Genomic DNA, 16814 nt, shown 5'->3' on the forward strand with positions numbered 1-16814 from the left:
TCCTCGTTCAAAAAAATAATAAGTAAAAATAATAAATAACTAAATACATTACAATAATAAGCATAGAAAATAAAATGCAATAGACATAAAATATGTTTTAACATTTCAATTTTACTTACATTTACTCATAAAAAAATCATGTTTCCAATTAATATCTTTGCATAAATGCAAGCATATTTATAAAAATTATAATTATTAAATAAATAATTATAAAACAAGTACTTAAAAAGAAATAAAAAAACATAAACGTTTATATTTAACGTAACAATTTAACGTAAAAAAAAAAAAAAACTGTTAAATCAGATTAATTTGCATTTGATTTTAACATTTTAACATATTTAATAAATAATAGTAAATAATGAATAAATGTACTCACAGATTGATAATCATAATGTGATTCCCATGCGGTCTTCATAATCTCAAAAACCTTCATGATCTTTTATCCACCTATACGAAATATATAAATAATATTAGAATAAAATAGAATAATTCTCCAAGATATTTCTAAATTTGCAATAATTAAATAATTTTTTAAATCAAAACTTTCCTGTCAATATTAATGCTTTATATACTATATTTATAAAAAGAATCAGTTATTTAATGAAGATTTTTCAAATTTTGTCATAATTTATATATTAAATTAAAAAATCAATTTTATCAAATTTTCTCAATACAATATGTTGACGCATTAAGGATATTTAAAATGTGAGTATTTAAAGTAATATTTCGATCATTATTTATAAAATATAACTAAAGTTTCCATGCATATGATAAAAAATTTATTTATATCTATGCTATTTATTTTTATTCTACCTTAGAATCTTATTAAAATCTTAGCTTTATCACTGGTTAGGAAATTTATTTCGGTTTTCAAAACAAAATATTTCATATTATTATTTCATATTTATTTCAATTTTTGAAGATTACAGATTACATATTACTATTTTAATAACAGATTTATGAATAACAGTCTACACAACTTTTAATTATATCCACAAATTATTGGATTTATATATGTATATATAATTATATATGTAATACATATATAATAACATATAGAATTATATATGTATACATATATAATTCTGCACTGTTCTATATAATATTTTTTTATACAGCTAGATATTATGCATTTTAACTTTAATGGATAGAGGCTGTGCATATTAGATAAATAATATATCATATTATAATACTCATACGATCATTATGTTATCCATTTATAAGTTTTAATTTGCATTGTATGTAATTTAAATCGTATGATTTTATTTACAATGCAATATTGTGTTATTAATATTTCAATTATCTTAATACACATGTGAGTTATATTGCTCTGATGATTGAAAAATGGATATTAATACATAATTTGATAGAGAGTCAGAAGATTAAACATTAGATTTTTGTTTTTTATCATATTTTATCATATTTTTAAATCATAAAAAATATTAAGTACAAAAGAGAAATAATTATATTATTTAGCCTCTAATTCGCACTTAATTCATATATATAACATGTTAGAGTATACGATTACAAACTTCATATAATTCTCGTTTTATTTTATGTAATATTTTTTTAATCACTTATTCAAATATTTTAATTATTTTATTCCATCGATCCTCTTGGTCCTTTACTTCTTGTCAATAATTAAATCCATCTGTAGTCCAAAATTTTAGGAAAAGGATTGAAGGAATGGAAATAGTTTTATATAAAATTAGGTTTTATTTTGAATTAAAATTATGAAGCAATTGAGAATTGTCAAGGGAATAAAGTTGTATCGCGCTTGTGATCGAAAATGATATAATGATGAATTTTATATTCGCTGGCTAATGCTGGCAATTTTATGGATATATTTTAATTGCGAATTTGTTTATATGTTCCTGTTTATCCAATGTCCGCGGAAAAAAATCTGAAAATTATTGAATCCATTATAAAAAAAAAAATGAAAATAAAAAAGTATTTATAGATCTGAGAAATACGGAGATAGAGAGAACGTATAAGTCCCTTATATTAATTATCTTATATTAAAAGTATATTAGTCTTCTTACAAGAGAAAAGCTTGAATAAATAAATATTCCGATTAGAAATTTTGATTTTGATTACTGTATGTTTAATATCGTCAAGAATAACAAGATTTGCTCATCATTACCATATTAGCCTTTATGCTGTCGATCGATTAAAGACGATTTCTTTCGTTTATTGATTTCTGCATAGTGGGCATCATAGGCCGCCGTACATTAGGAAGATTAACCGCCAATGGATTAATAATGCTATGAAATAATAATGTCAAAAAAAAAAAAATCATTTAGAGGAATATGGATAAGCGTGATAAAAAAAATAATGGATGATTTTTTATAGGTGTTTACTTGGAAGGTCGTGTATATGGGGTGGTGCGATAACGCGAGGCTGCACCTGAAGTTGTTGTAGTCTTGTAAGATTTCCAAGCGCGGCTCGATGACTCCTCTGCGAATTATATGGATTCATTGCGCTTTAATTATTTTTCATTTAGGTAGAACACGATGGCAATTCTTTCATATAGTAAGACACTTAAATTTTCAAAGTCATCAATGCGATATGAATGACATGCAGTTTCGTTATGGTTTACGGCAGGGTTTAAATTGGTTTTATTGTTATACCGAACTTAAGTTACGCTTTTGATGCTTCAATTGGAATTGCACGATTCATAAATTGGAGAATCAATATAAATTATGTATTATCTGTTATTATTATATCTATGTAATTCTTTTTTTACGCGCATAATAACTAAACTGATTTAAACATAAGGCAAAATTTATTAAAAATTGCATTAAAATTAATTTCTATAAAATAAATATTCTATGAAGTTTGTGTCTTCTAAAAGTTTTTATTTAAAATATACTATATTATAATAAAATTTCTATTAAATATTATAAAATTTCTTTAATATTATTAATCAATTCGAAATTACAAAAATGTTATTTGTTATTGATTTATCCGTTAAATATGTATTAGAGGCTAAAAATAAATTTTCAATCTCTGATAAAATGTTTAAAATTATTAATCTAAAAAGTTATTTCTTTTATAACAGAATTAAATATGTAATTTACAATTATACAGTTTTAGTGCATTTAATGCATTCCTATAGAAGCTTTCAATGTTCTTATTTTACATATGTGAACATTATGTATTGTATTATTAATGTTGTACAATAACTATAATAGCTTCAGTTTATAGCAATAATTATAAATATAAGTAATTTCTCAAGTCTATTTATAGTCAAGTTTATTTATATTTATATTACAAAATTTATTATAAAATTATTATGTTATCATAAACCCTGCGTAAGCATAATAAAGGATTTACATCATTTAGAGACGAATTTGCAAACTCACAAATGTAAATACACAATTTAATGATATAACATCTTTTTGTTTTATTAATTACAAATTTATAAAAAAATTGTTTTATAAGGAATTTAATTTAATAATTAAAAAAATATACAAATAATAATAACTTACCTGGATAATCCGAAGATTCATAATAATCTCGTGAAGAATGTGGTGCAGAATCATCGTCGTATTCATAAGTCGTATATCTTGAAAATAAAGATACATGTCATTTTTGTTAAATAGAATTGATATGAATTCCATAACATAATAAATATTAATAACGAGATTATATAAAATAAAAATTACGTTTTTATAATATAATGAAATTTTTGCAATTACACTATCAAATTTTATATTATAGATTAAAATTTTAATGCATACATTAGAGAATCTACTTTTCAAATTTTGCATTATTCCCCATACTTTTATTCTTATATAATAATACATACCCAGAATTTGATGTATAATGACGATCGCCGTACCGAGCATTGCTACCTGATGATCCATGATAATCGTAATCATGATGTGATCCAGACCGGTTTGTTGGTGCAGAAGTCTGAGTTTCATAGCTATAAGCAGAATATATTTTAATATTTTATCTAATATGTAATCAATGTATTTTGTTATATTGTATTTATAGCATAAACTCACTTATAACCTTGATCCATAGCAGCCCTCGCACGATCTAGAATTGAAAACACTTTAGATTTGGACGGTGCTGGTCGAGCACCGGGCGGTCCACGATTCACAGGTGGGGGAAGTATAGCTAAAAAATTTAGCAATTTAAGAACAAAAAAATTTAATATAAGAAATTTAAATACTTTTATCGCGATATCAAAAATCTATTATGTCTTCGATCATGTTTCTTGCATACTTCCATATATCGTTGTGAAGATATTTTAATAACATGCACAGCTCTGTACGAGAGCGCTCGATTCGTAGCCAGCGAGATTTGATTCCGACCTTCATTCCATGCCTCGATTTTTTACAAAAAGTTGAATGAAAAGTTGAATGAAAGTTTGTGAATAAACAAGAATAAGATAAACTGCAATCCATTTTGAAAATAAGTTTTTTTTTTTTTTTTAATAACTTTGCAACCAACCTCTAGACGTTCTAGGTAATGCTTGTCTTCCAGCTTGCCTGTTTCCGACGCCAATATTCGAAGGTCCTCTCATCGAAGGTCTACGATCATTCGAGACAGGATCGTCGGACATGTTCATTTCCATTTCGCGCATTTGTTCTTGACGTATATTATCATTGTTATCGGGAATCAAATATTTTCGTACTTCGGCTAGTGCGAAGGCAATGCGAGCGTAAGCTTCTGCTGGAGAAGCTATAGCCGTAATTTCCACATGTAGATCATCGGAAAGATGCGCGTATTTCAAATTTAAGGAAGAACGAAGCTCCTCTTCCTGAAATTAAATCCATCCAAAAGATATAAGCCAATATTTTTCAGGACAAATTGAAAAGTAAAATAAAACTTCTTCTTTGTCACTTACTTTTTGTTTATCTTTCATTGATCCTCTACCTAACACTGCCATCTTGCACATTGTTTCTTCCTGTAGACGTTTCATGGAATTGCCTTTTGGACCAAGTAATTTTCCAACAAAATTAAACTATAACAAAAAATTACATAATTTAAATTTATTTCAAATCCATTGTAATTTAGATTGCTGTAGCAAATAAATAACACTGCTCACTTTGGGATGTTCGCGAACAGGTATCAAAACTTTCACAGAGACACGAACAGGCTTTTCACGATAAATGTCCACATATTTTGATTCTCTCATTGGTCTACGCATAGCTTCTGTTTTCTCTATTTCTATAAAACATAAAATTTTCTTTAAAATTGTTAGAAAATAGTTAAAATATTTAAATCTTAATTCAATGTGTTTTCACTATGTATTTTCATCAAATCATTTTTTATTTTAAATTTATTAACAGACATATGTACAATATCTACAAAATATACATAATTTATTATATTCTCTTAAAAAATTACATCTTTATTTAAAATCCTTCTTTCCTTAAAGTCTTTTATTTAAAATTAACAAGATACATTTGTTTCTTATTGCTCCCTCATTAATTTATGAGTATGGTCCATTTGATGCAACAAATGTTTCAAAGTATTTGTTCTATACATACATAACATATACATATATTCGTCAAATCATACATACATAATACCACCCCCCCCCACACACACACACACATACACACCATATTAATGATAAAATTAGATTAAGATTCAAAGTCATTTTTATAATTGCATATTTTCTCTTAAGTTACGTATCAAATCCAGTATCAAACGAGACAATAAACAATTTAATTCTGTAAGAACATTTAATACTTAAACTAACTACTTAAATTAATTTTGAGGAACTAGAAATTCGAAATTTTAAGAAATTACTCCAATTTGTTAAATATAACAAATATACTCGTTATTTGCACACATAGAAATGTGTGTGTGTGTGTGTGTGTGTGTGTGTGTGTGTGTGTATACATATGTACATACGAGTCAAATGTATTCTAAAAAAATCTTTAAAAATTGGTAAATAAGTAACAGAAATTGAAACAACTTGATACTTCTCGAGTGTAATGAGGTACTTTTCAAAAATAACTTTCTCAACTTTGCATTCTAGTGGTTTTTTTTTTTTTTTTTTTTTTTTTTTTTTTTATCACAATGAACTTGGCTCCACGACTCTTGTTACAGTGAATTTACTTGAACGATATCCCTCTCAGCTTACCTTGGCTGAGTAACCGGGTAGCGTTGGGCCATTTTTGAGAGTCGAGCTCGATCTTTTCTTGCAGCAGCTCGTGCACATATTCGCCGGCCTTATCCATCTGATGATCCTTGTCATCGGTCTCATCCAGCGATCTGGCTTTGTCGTCGGCGTCATCCTCCCTCTGATACTTGTACTCCCCGTTGCTCGACCGCTCCATATCCATGTTTAACGACATCCTAGTTTGTTACTGATCAATTTCAACAGTGCACCAACCTACGCACAATAAGGTGTTATTTATCGGAAAAATCGCACTCCGCTGTTACAGCGACGCGTCAGTGGAAACGAATCCGTAATGGCCGACGATGCACGCGCCGCGCATCTCGTTGCTGCTCCCGCCGAAGATTTGCATCCGTGATTGCAGCCCACAGTCTGCCCTCACGCCAAATTTCATCGATCGGACCGTTTCGAACCTGGACAATCGAACCTGTAATTTAAATCTACAGTCGGTAAAATAGATCACGTCACGATAACGCGCGTGGGTTACACTATAATCATCGATCGATAAGATAGCTACAGTGAAAAAAAAAACATTTCGAATAAAAAAAATACAAATTTATCATTATCTGAGATGAAAAGAAAGTAAAGTAAAGTTGAAATCATTCACATTTGATCTCGCGTATCTGATATCAAGTTTAAAGAAAATTCGATAAAAAAAGATAGAAATCTAATAAATTAAAATAAAATCTATTTACCTCTTTCGTGTGATCACGTCAGCAGATAAATAATTATAAATCTCTCGTCGTCAATTATTCAACCGTTGGAGTCTGCCAGAGTTAGATCAGCGATTAGAAACGCAGCAGAGCGCGACAAAGACAAATCATTTTGATACGCACTATTTTCTAATGCATTTAAATTCCACGACATATGCGTCAAAATCATGTTTTTCGTCTCTTCGAAGGTTGTTCGGTACGGCGCTCAGTCGAACAAGAGTTCGCCCGCGGCGAAATCTGATTGATCTAGGAAAACAAAACTCAGATCTTCCTTCTTCGTTATCGCTCGGTAAGAAGCGATAAGCGTTACTAACGTCAGTGACCTTATCCGTCCTCTCTCCCACTCCGGAGGCTCCTATCCCCTTTTCGGTTGAATCATATGCTTGCACCGAGTTCGGGATCGGTTTGTACATCGTAGAAAACCAGTTCTCGTTTGCGCGTGCACGATCGACGTGTCCGATCGAACGTGCACGTCGATCGTTCGATCGCACACGCGCCTTCTTTTTCCCCCCTCTCCTTTTCTCGCTCGCGCACCTCTGGCTGTTTATTGGCTGTTTACGAAATCCCGCTCGCGAAGTCGAGCGAGAGAACCTTTTGCGACCGTATCGGCATTGTGTGTAAAATAGAGATAAGAACTTTGTGACGTCTTAGCGTCGAACGGTTTTGCTGCTTGGATGCGTCGACGAGACGAAAAGGGAGAGAGAGAAAGAGAGAGAGAGAGAGAGAGATAGAGTGAGAGAGACATGACAATGCTTGGCAAGTTGAGCACGCGGCTGCGGTACGCAGGAAGAAGACTGCTTTTGAACCGCGATGAGGCTTCCGTCAGTCGGAAGAGCCATGCCAGAGCCGTGCACTTTACGTATTTCCCATGTGAAAGGTCAAATAACACCGGTAAGTGAATATTAGGAGTTGCAGATGTTGATCATATGGTCTTCTTCCATAGTCTTCCACATGGGTCTATACTGACTACGGTTGCCTTCTCGATAAATGCAACAAGTTATCGTTAGTAATATATAATGTTACTAACATTATATCGATATTAGATATATAATATATATATATATATATATATATATATATATATATATATATATATATATTATACATAATAATTAGAGCTCAGATACAAAAATAAATAGAATTAAAGAATAAGAAATTAAATATAAAAAATTAGTAATAGAAAATTATTTTTCATATATATTATATATTTATATATATATTTATATATATATATATATATACATATATATATCATATTATATTTATTATTATTATTATATTTATATCGTTTAGTGAGAGATTATAATATTGCATGTCATTGATGTTTATTAGGTCTTCAGTTTGTGACTGGCAACTTTTCGAACATATCGCTCACATTCTACACATAATTTTCTATCTAATTACTTTAAATTTTTTTAGAACGAAATAGTAAGAATAGTAAGTTTGTTTTACAACTAGCATTACAATACCCGTTACTTAAATATACTAATATACCCGTTGTACTTAAAATGAAATAAATGTTTAAAATTTGGCAAAAGTTTTAGTAGCGAAAAAGAATAAACTTAGTAAATGTGATATTTTGTTATTTTTTTCTGATTAAAGAAATCTTTTTCTTGACTTTTATTATTTTTATACGGCGATACTCATTTTTTTCAATGAGATATTAAATATGATAAATGAAACGAATTATGAGAGCCTAATATTTTTTTTTCTTTGAAAAACGACTTTCGACAAAAAATTAATCTGAAGTTGACAATCGTGCGTATAACGACAATTCGTATTGAAAATCCGCAGCGTGTATAATACAGCTATATGAATGCAAATTGATGCGAGACTCAATATATAGATTGCCATGTTGCTTTTTATTTGTTAGTCAATTGACTGAAATTGACGTATATGGACTTATATATGGAAATATGCGCGATAACTTTGACATATAAAAATTCAAATTGATATAATGGAAAGGATGGAACGCAATGTAACAGAGCAAAATATTATTTACAATGAGTTAAAATAGAGAAATTAATTTAGTTTAGTTCGAAAACGGAGTGCTTTTTGCTTTATCTCTTTCTCTTTAATAATTGATTACAGTTAGTGTCTTTCTAAGAGAATGAGTAAACGGAACAAAAATTTAAATCCTAAAGATATTTGAACGTTAAAATTTAAATACTTAAAATATTTATATCTTTATTGGACGTTTCTGTTTCATATGTAGATCAATATAGATGAGGTAAACCATGTTAAGAATAAATTAAAAACCGATGCAATGTGTAAACAATAAATTATTATATTCTTTAGAAATAAAATTATTATTAAAGTTATAGATTGTCATAATAAAAATAATTTAAATTTTTATTATATGAAATTTATAGTTTCTTTTAAAAATTAAAGCCTTCAGTCCTCAAGAAATTGTTGCAATAATATTTCAAAATTTTATGCCTAATGTATTATTCATGTGATTACGTAAAAAAAGTCATGTTTTCAGGTGAGACACAAAAGATGAATATGTATCAAGCCATAAATCACGGGCTTACTGTCGCATTGGAAAACGATCCACGTTCAGGTAAGGATTATCGTTATATTTATATTTCTTTAATTGAAATATGTATGTAAAAGAGATATTGTTGAAACGTTTTCTCTAGTATATTTATTAGATATATTTATTAAACATTCTTAACTTTTTTAATACTTTCGATATGTACTAAACTCTACAGATAATTTTTTTTAAATCATTTTAAAAAATTGATGAAATTTTATTCGTCTAGAATGATCTAAAATTTTTAAATCTTGAAATCATTAGGGTGAAATTATTTATATATTTTTTCAGAAAAAAATAATGTTTTACTAATAATTTTTTTTTTTTAATTTTAGTGGTGTTTGGCGAGGATGTGGCGTTTGGAGGTGTCTTCCGTTGCACGATGGATTTGAAGAAACGTTTCGGTGCTGATCGTGTCTTTAATACACCTCTTTGTGAGCAAGGAATTGCCGGTTTTGGAATTGGATTAGCCAACGCGGGGATATCGGCGATTGGCGAAATACAATTCGCGGACTACATATTTCCCGCTTTCGACCAGGTGTCGCATATTATTCATTCGATACGTATAAAGAATTCGATAAAGAATAGAGTGATAATTTTTATTTCATGATGTATCAAGAGTATAAAAAGAAAAAAAGAAGTCTAAAGCTTTCAGAAGATTTAACGCTCGAAGAATAAAGAAGTATCCTTAAGCACAAAGAAATGTATAACGCGAAGAAATCTATTCGCTTAAAAAATGCAGAGGGCGAAAACTTTTTGTCTATAGTGTTTGCGAAAAGATTTTTCGCGAGCGGATCTTCTTGTGTGAAGTAACACGGGATACGCAATTTGATCGTCGCGCGAATTATTGAATAAGGCGTGTAAGGATTAATTATCTCATCAAATTATTAACGAGATTTTGTGTTTGTTTTATCCACAGTTGGTAAACGAAGCAGCTAAAATGAGGTATCGAAGCGGCAATATGTTTGACTGTGGTAAACTAACAATTCGCGCGCCTTGCGGAGCGGTCGGTCACGGCGGCCTTTATCATTCCCAGAGCCCGGAAGCTTACTTCGCGCACACTCCTGGCTTGAAGGCTAGTAAAAATGACGCTATTTCTTATCTTATTTGTTGTTGAACACATGCTCGCTTTTTTTTTTTTTTGTCATCATGCCTTAATCCTAAGTTATCTCTTCGGCTAATAGTCGAATGGAAAGAAAAACGAGTTCTTTGCTGAAATATAAATGATTTTTGAAAAAATTGTAAAAGATCGCGCATCGACATTTGTACATACGAGATAGCTGAAACTATGGAATGTGAAAAAATTAAACAATTGGAATGTGTAATTTTGTTTTCCGACGATCATCTCTAGGATCGCGCGACAACCGAACGCCTCACCACCGAATTTCCATCATCATGGACGTTCCTTGTGCCTTCGCTATATCCCGCGTCAGCAGCAGAGCCTACAACTTTCCTCAACAAATTCCATGAATATTGTACGACGTGTACGCTCTACGTATGCATGAAGAAAGTTTTCCCCGCACACTAATGCATCGCTATCGTACATCGCGATTACGAGCGGAGCGACGACGGCAACGTAATATCGCCGCCGACGTTATTCGGATCGGATCAATTTTATCCCTGTTTTGAGACGATGGCGAGGACTCGCCAATTATCGAGAGAATTGCGAGGATACAATCACCAGCTTCCCGGAGAAGCTCATCTTTCTTCTTCCTTTCAGATCGTCGTGCCACGCGGAGCGATGCACGCGAAGGGTCTCCTATTGAGTTGCATCGACGAGCCAGATCCTTGCATTATATTCGAGCCTAAAATTCTATATCGCACAGCGATCGACGAGGTGCCCGTGGCACATTACAAGATCGAAATCGGCAAGGCTGAGATTGTGAGAAGTGGTGAGTTCTGAAAGGCGTCGATACTCAAGCGTTTGATATTTTTGAATAAATCTAGTATGTATACATAAAACGCTTCTGCCTTATCATACTTTTCTGTACATTGCACAATGTAGAAAAATAAGATTTTGCATTACATTTAATTAATTTTTTATAAATTTTATATATATTTTTCTTGTTTTAACTGCGCGCCGATTATTAAGTCTTGAAACGCAGCGTCAAAGCTGAAAATAAAACAAATTTATATAATTAAATTGATAATTAATTTAATATTACTGATATTTCTTAGCATTTCATAAATCTACAAGGAAATTATTAAAATATTAAAAAATAAAATTATGAAAATATTTCAAGATAATTCAAACCGGAAGTTTCCTACTTCGCAAGAAGGGCATAAATTTGAGGTAATATTTATCGCAAGAAATAATAAATATTAAAAAGACAATACAGAATTGGTAGAAGAATAATGCAATAATAAAAAAAAGAAATGGAATATATATATATATATATAATTATATATATAAATATATATATATATAAAATTAAGCAAGATCTCACTAAATGATCAAGAAGTTTGTACATATAGTTATTATTTATTTAAATTATTTATCGTTTTATATAAATGACTCGCTCTTCTTTTTCTTAATAACCAATATTTTCTTCGAGATCTCTAATACTGATAATTGACATTAATAATATTTTATCAATCTGCCATTAATAACGTTGATTCAAGAGCGAAGTTTCCACTTACGAGTTTCTGTCGCGACGTATTTATAATTAGTATCGTTAGAAGCTCAGATCTCTCAGAGTACGCGGAAATGATTACACACTCTGAATAGATATTTGCGGTTGTAAAATCACTCTTCGGAGAAATGTTTTGAACATACGGCAGGTTCTCCGCTCTTTACATTATTCACGGCGAGACGCGCGCGGTCGAACGAGAATAACGCGTCAGAGGAGGCGTTATTTGAAGTCGTAGAAAGTAACTATTCGCATACTCGCATACACACAAGAGGACGTGGAGAGTCTTCTCCGTGGATATAATTTACAAATGCGATCGCGTTCCTTCCATTATCCAATTGCCGGAGCGGAGCGGCGATCTTGCCGATGATATGACCGGTCTTGAAACAGGATACGCGATGCAAGAAACGCGCGGTTTTTATTATCCGCGCAGACGCGATTACGCTTATGAATATAATGAATGTGTATGCGTGTATGTGTTTGTGCACGTTTTTCTTCTTTTTTTTTTTTTTGTCGCGTAGGTGACGCCGTGACACTCGTAGGCTGGGGCACTCAGGTGCACGTTCTGCTGGAGGTGGCCGACCTAGCGCGGGAGAAGCTCGGCGTGTCCTGCGAGGTGATAGACCTCGTCTCCATCCTACCTTGGGACGCGGAACTCGTGTGCAAGGTGGGGAACAACGGCGTTATTAAGCGAGAGAACGTTTCCTTGAGAGACGGAAGATCGATTTCGTGATATTCCGCTTAAGGCGAGGAGCCCGACGTGATTCCTCCCGCCTCCTCCTCGCAGTCCCTCGTGCCGCGTTCGCGCGCACGTTCCCCATTAACGCCGAATCTCAAGGGCCACGCAATCGGCGCGATATATATCTCTCCTCCTCTTTCCCTTCTCGCCGTTCTCTCTCGGATTTAACTCGAGGTTCCCGGAATACGGTGACGGACGTGTCGCGACCGTGAAATGCGCGCGTTTCGACATCCGGAGAATCGTTGGGATACGCCCACGCGAAGGTACGGGAGAAACAAGGGATTGAAGTCCCTTTCGCGCAATTTGTATGCGCTCGCCGCTGTCGTTTTGGAACGTCGCGAAACTACGCCGAGAAACAATGCGAAGGCGAGATGTAAAGAGACCCCGCACCTCTCGTCCTCACTCCCCCCCCCTCTTCCCGCGAACGCGACGTTGTCCGCGATCGCGCGAGCATTAGCTGTCGCGATTCGAGATCTTGGCTCGTCCTGTCCCCGTCGACGATGCGAAAAACGGACGTGTCGCTGTCCGAAAGCGAAACGAGAGGCGGACGTGCCGAGCGAGGCCGACCCCTCGCGTGCCCCGCATGTCGGATTACGATAGCATAAGGATTTCCATAGACGCTAATATCGCGCTGATTTATGCTAATCGATCGCTGGTCGCTTAATGATATGCTCGATCGTACCGCGATATCCACTCGCGACTTGCAAACCGCCGCGATATTATATACGTCGCGCGCGCGCGCGTGCGTGCGTGCGTGCGTGCGTGCGTGCGTGCGTGCGTGCGTGCGTGCGTGCGTGCGTGCGTGCGTGCGTGCGTGCGCGCGTCGAGGAGAGCGTAATTGAAAACCCGTTTCGCCGCAATTTCGATACAGTCGCGGATTCGCCGTCTTGTCTACTCTCTGACATGCCTGCCGCGCGGGCGTTTCGCAACGAGACGAACTGCTCTCGCAGAACAAAATTCTGAGATGCATCGCTTCGGCGAAGAAACCTCCGTGCCGCTTGCTGGAGATACTTGGATTGCGTTTGGTTAAAAATACGACTCGTGAACCGATCGAAGAAACATGAAATGTTATATTCGATTGCGTGATTAATTGCCAACTCAATTCAAACCGTTCCAATAAGATCTTTATCTTGAAGTATAATTGCTTTCATGTCTTATTAAGATTCAAGATATAAAATGCGTCTCTTTTTTAATACAATTTTATTAACTATATTTTATTATGTAATGCATTACGTCAGATAAAATTATAATAAATAAAAATAATTTTTTTTTGTTAATGTTTCGCCATAATTAAAAAATTAATATAAATACGTAAATACGGTTATTGATTTTTTTTTTTTTACTTTACGTAAGCGTAAGCGTAAAAGTTAATCTACATTAACAATTTTCCGTAGGCGTCGTTTTGAAAGAGATTGAACATTACGGGGAAGGGGCAATAATTCAAACGTTTACTGTGACAGCAAGATACTGTGCCTATTAATAAAGGTTAATAGTGGACACGTAGAAACCCATAAATATCAATCCGATAAATATAGAGATGTAGCTTTTCTGCGGGGTGTATCCGTAACGAAAGATTGCAACTCCTGAAAGTTGCAGGGAAGGTCGGTGCGAAAATGTCATATGAACCTGTATCCACGTTCAATCGCGCTTATCTATCTACTTAGCTTTGTCAATGATTTACAACGGGACGTACGCATACACAAATGCACATATGCACATTTAGCACAAGTATATCTACGTATCCCGATCGCAACGGCTGTTCCCGACATGTATTTCTACAACGTTCTAGACCCGTATTTGATAGTCATTACAAAACTACTCGTGCCATCATCGGCGGCGTCGTTAAGCGCGTCGGTCACATTACGCGAGGTTATTATTGTACAATATGGGACGTAAATCACGCGCGAATTAAACTCGGCAAGACCGGCGACCGATAATAAATTATCGTATATATATATATATATATATATATATATATATATATACGGTATTTTATATATTTTATTTATTTTTATATTTTATATATTTTATACGATATATATATATATATATATATATATATATATATATATATATATACACGTACATCTTTTTCTCTCTCGAATGTTGCAGTCGGCGAGGAAAACCGGACGCGTTATCATCGCCCATGAAGCGCCGATGACGAATGGATTTGGGGCAGAAATAGCCGCGACCGTGCAGGTAAGATAAGGCTGCCTCCTCCCCCCTCCCCCCCCTGTAAAAGATTCTCAGATTTCAGCGGCAACAATGAAAATCCTCCGTTGCGCAAATGGAAAGCGCAGTCCTGATGCAACGGAGGCCAGACATCTGCACCGCGCCGCAGATCTGTCACGTGACCCTAATATCAACGCGTGTGCAAACTGGCGATCGAGTTCGGAAGTCTTCGTCGCGTATACCCGATGGGTATAATGTCACGCGAGACGATAATGTTACAAGCGTGCAATATAGGTTTCCGAACCGGTTTTTGACGGCGGCCGATTAGCCCGGTCTTGTGTTTCTCTCGAATCTCCCTCCCCCCCCTCCCTCCCCCGCTGCGTGTTTGTTTGCTCGCGATTAACTTATACCGATCGATCTGTTCTTATAAATTAGAAAGTCGCGGTTGCGCCGCGATAGAAAAGCCGTAAAACTATCTAATCGTGCCAATCGCGGACTGAGTCACGTTTGCTCTGACGGTACTTTTGTCAAATCGTCAACAGGCGGAGTGTTTCTTATACCTGGAGTCGCCGGTTCAAAGGGTCACAGGATGGGACTGTCCATTCCCGCACATTTTCGAGCCGTTCTACTTACCGGACAAGTGGCGTTGCTTCGCGGCTGTTCGAGATAGCCTTAAATATTGACAATCTTGACGAGGAGGATCGCTAGGATCGCAAACGCATCGCACCAAAAAAGGAGTGTTCGTTAATGCGAAATGTTGATTATACGCTGAGATTTATTACGCTGAGAATGTTATAGCTTAATTACGCTATTTTTTTACTGTTTTTATTATTAGTAAAAATGTTATAAATTTCTTGAATATATATCATATATATATATATATATATGTGTGTATGTATATATATATATATATATATATACATATATATATATATATATATATATGTATGTATATATAAAATTATATTTTATGCAATAAATATGTACTTTATTCCCTTTCTCCCTTTATCTGCCACCCGAAAGATTACAAAAAAGTAATGCAAAGAAAAAATAATAGTCGCAGTAAAAATCGTCCGTTTGATTTGCACGTTGATGCGCGCTTTATATATTCATTATTTATACATAAACAAATTCTACTACTCGGAACGTAATTGCTCGTATCCGCAAGACAAGTAAGCTACCGGTGTGAACTATTAATTTGTTCTTGTTAGGAGTGCCGCTTATCTGAAATAAATAAAATATGCACATATATCTTTCATCGCCGGACAAGAGAAATATCCGGATGGCCTGTCTAGCGTACATTACGCAAACCCGTGTCCCTGACCCAGTTTGTCGCAACCCACATAAATCCATTCCTTGTCTAAATTAATAACATGAAAGATGATACAAATCGTCGCCGGCGGCAATAGCGCGCCGCTCGACGAAGACGTCAGGTAGACATTCGCAATCGGGATGGATCGTCCGGCTGTCCTTTTTTTTTTCTCACCGATAAAATCTGGGTCAAGTCCTTCTTTAATAATAAAACTGCGCACCGATTGTGCGCGCCGTGGCAATGTAATATCTCAATCAAGGTTTCGGTCTCAGGCGCTGTCCTTTCCAGTCTAAACCTTTAGATTGTGCCTTATGTTCCGCTTGTCAACGGGATGTACGGACATTTCAATCGCGCTCGAGCGAAGACGCAAAAATGAGATTCGGAAAAAAGTGCATGCGTTTCAAGCGGAAAATGTGAAAATAACAAAGACGTTAAATCGATGACGCACGTAAACGCGATCGATGTCTTGCGACGCGTTTTTTTATCACGTACCTGAATATGATTATTGTAAATCTTTTTCTATCTAAATCTGCTTCTAACATCTATCTATCTATTACTATAGTCGGA

At 34.1% G+C, this 16814-nt stretch overlaps 2 protein-coding genes across 6 annotated transcripts in view; one reads left to right on the top strand and one right to left on the bottom strand.

Annotated features, from left to right (window-relative positions):
* The window catches only part of LOC105425976 (KH domain-containing, RNA-binding, signal transduction-associated protein 2), a 45194-nt gene extending 38670 nt beyond the window's left edge, over window positions 1-6524 (bottom strand). The window contains exons 1-10 of one of the 5 annotated variants that reach the window (XM_089084297.1): window positions 6110-6517; window positions 5063-5184; window positions 4862-4978; window positions 4465-4774; window positions 4014-4128; window positions 3812-3931; window positions 3492-3568; window positions 2361-2457; window positions 2144-2264; window positions 884-1903 (exon numbers count right to left, since the gene is read on the bottom strand). In XM_089084297.1, coding sequence (XP_088940423.1) covers window positions 2171-2264; window positions 2361-2457; window positions 3492-3568; window positions 3812-3931; window positions 4014-4128; window positions 4465-4774; window positions 4862-4978; window positions 5063-5184; window positions 6110-6323 — 1266 coding nt within the window. In that variant the 5' untranslated portion in view covers window positions 6324-6517 and the 3' untranslated portion in view covers window positions 884-1903; window positions 2144-2170. Of the gene's footprint in view, window positions 1-91; window positions 448-883; window positions 2265-2360; window positions 2458-3491; window positions 3569-3811; window positions 3932-4013; window positions 4129-4464; window positions 4775-4861; window positions 4979-5062; window positions 5185-6109 lie in introns of those variants that run through there. The other 4 variants (XM_089084298.1, XM_089084296.1, XR_016141182.1 and 1 more) reach the window with 4 other exon arrangements.
* Window positions 6525-7255: 731 nt separating this feature from the next.
* BckdhB (Branched chain keto acid dehydrogenase E1 subunit beta) lies at window positions 7256-15800 on the top strand. The gene is made up of 8 exons (XM_089084300.1): window positions 7256-7749; window positions 9344-9421; window positions 9730-9932; window positions 10314-10469; window positions 11115-11286; window positions 12546-12691; window positions 14876-14962; window positions 15478-15800. The coding sequence occupies exons 1-8, from the start codon at window positions 7602-7604 to the stop codon at window positions 15616-15618; spliced, it is 1131 nt and encodes a 376-aa protein (XP_088940426.1). The 5' UTR covers window positions 7256-7601; the 3' UTR covers window positions 15619-15800.
* The last annotated feature ends 1014 nt before the right edge of the window (window positions 15801-16814 follow it).

Source organism: Pogonomyrmex barbatus, unplaced genomic scaffold (genome assembly GCF_055798465.1).
Source record: "Pogonomyrmex barbatus isolate J1 unplaced genomic scaffold, ASM5579846v1 scaffold8, whole genome shotgun sequence".
Lineage (NCBI taxonomy): Eukaryota > Metazoa > Arthropoda > Insecta > Hymenoptera > Formicidae > Pogonomyrmex > Pogonomyrmex barbatus.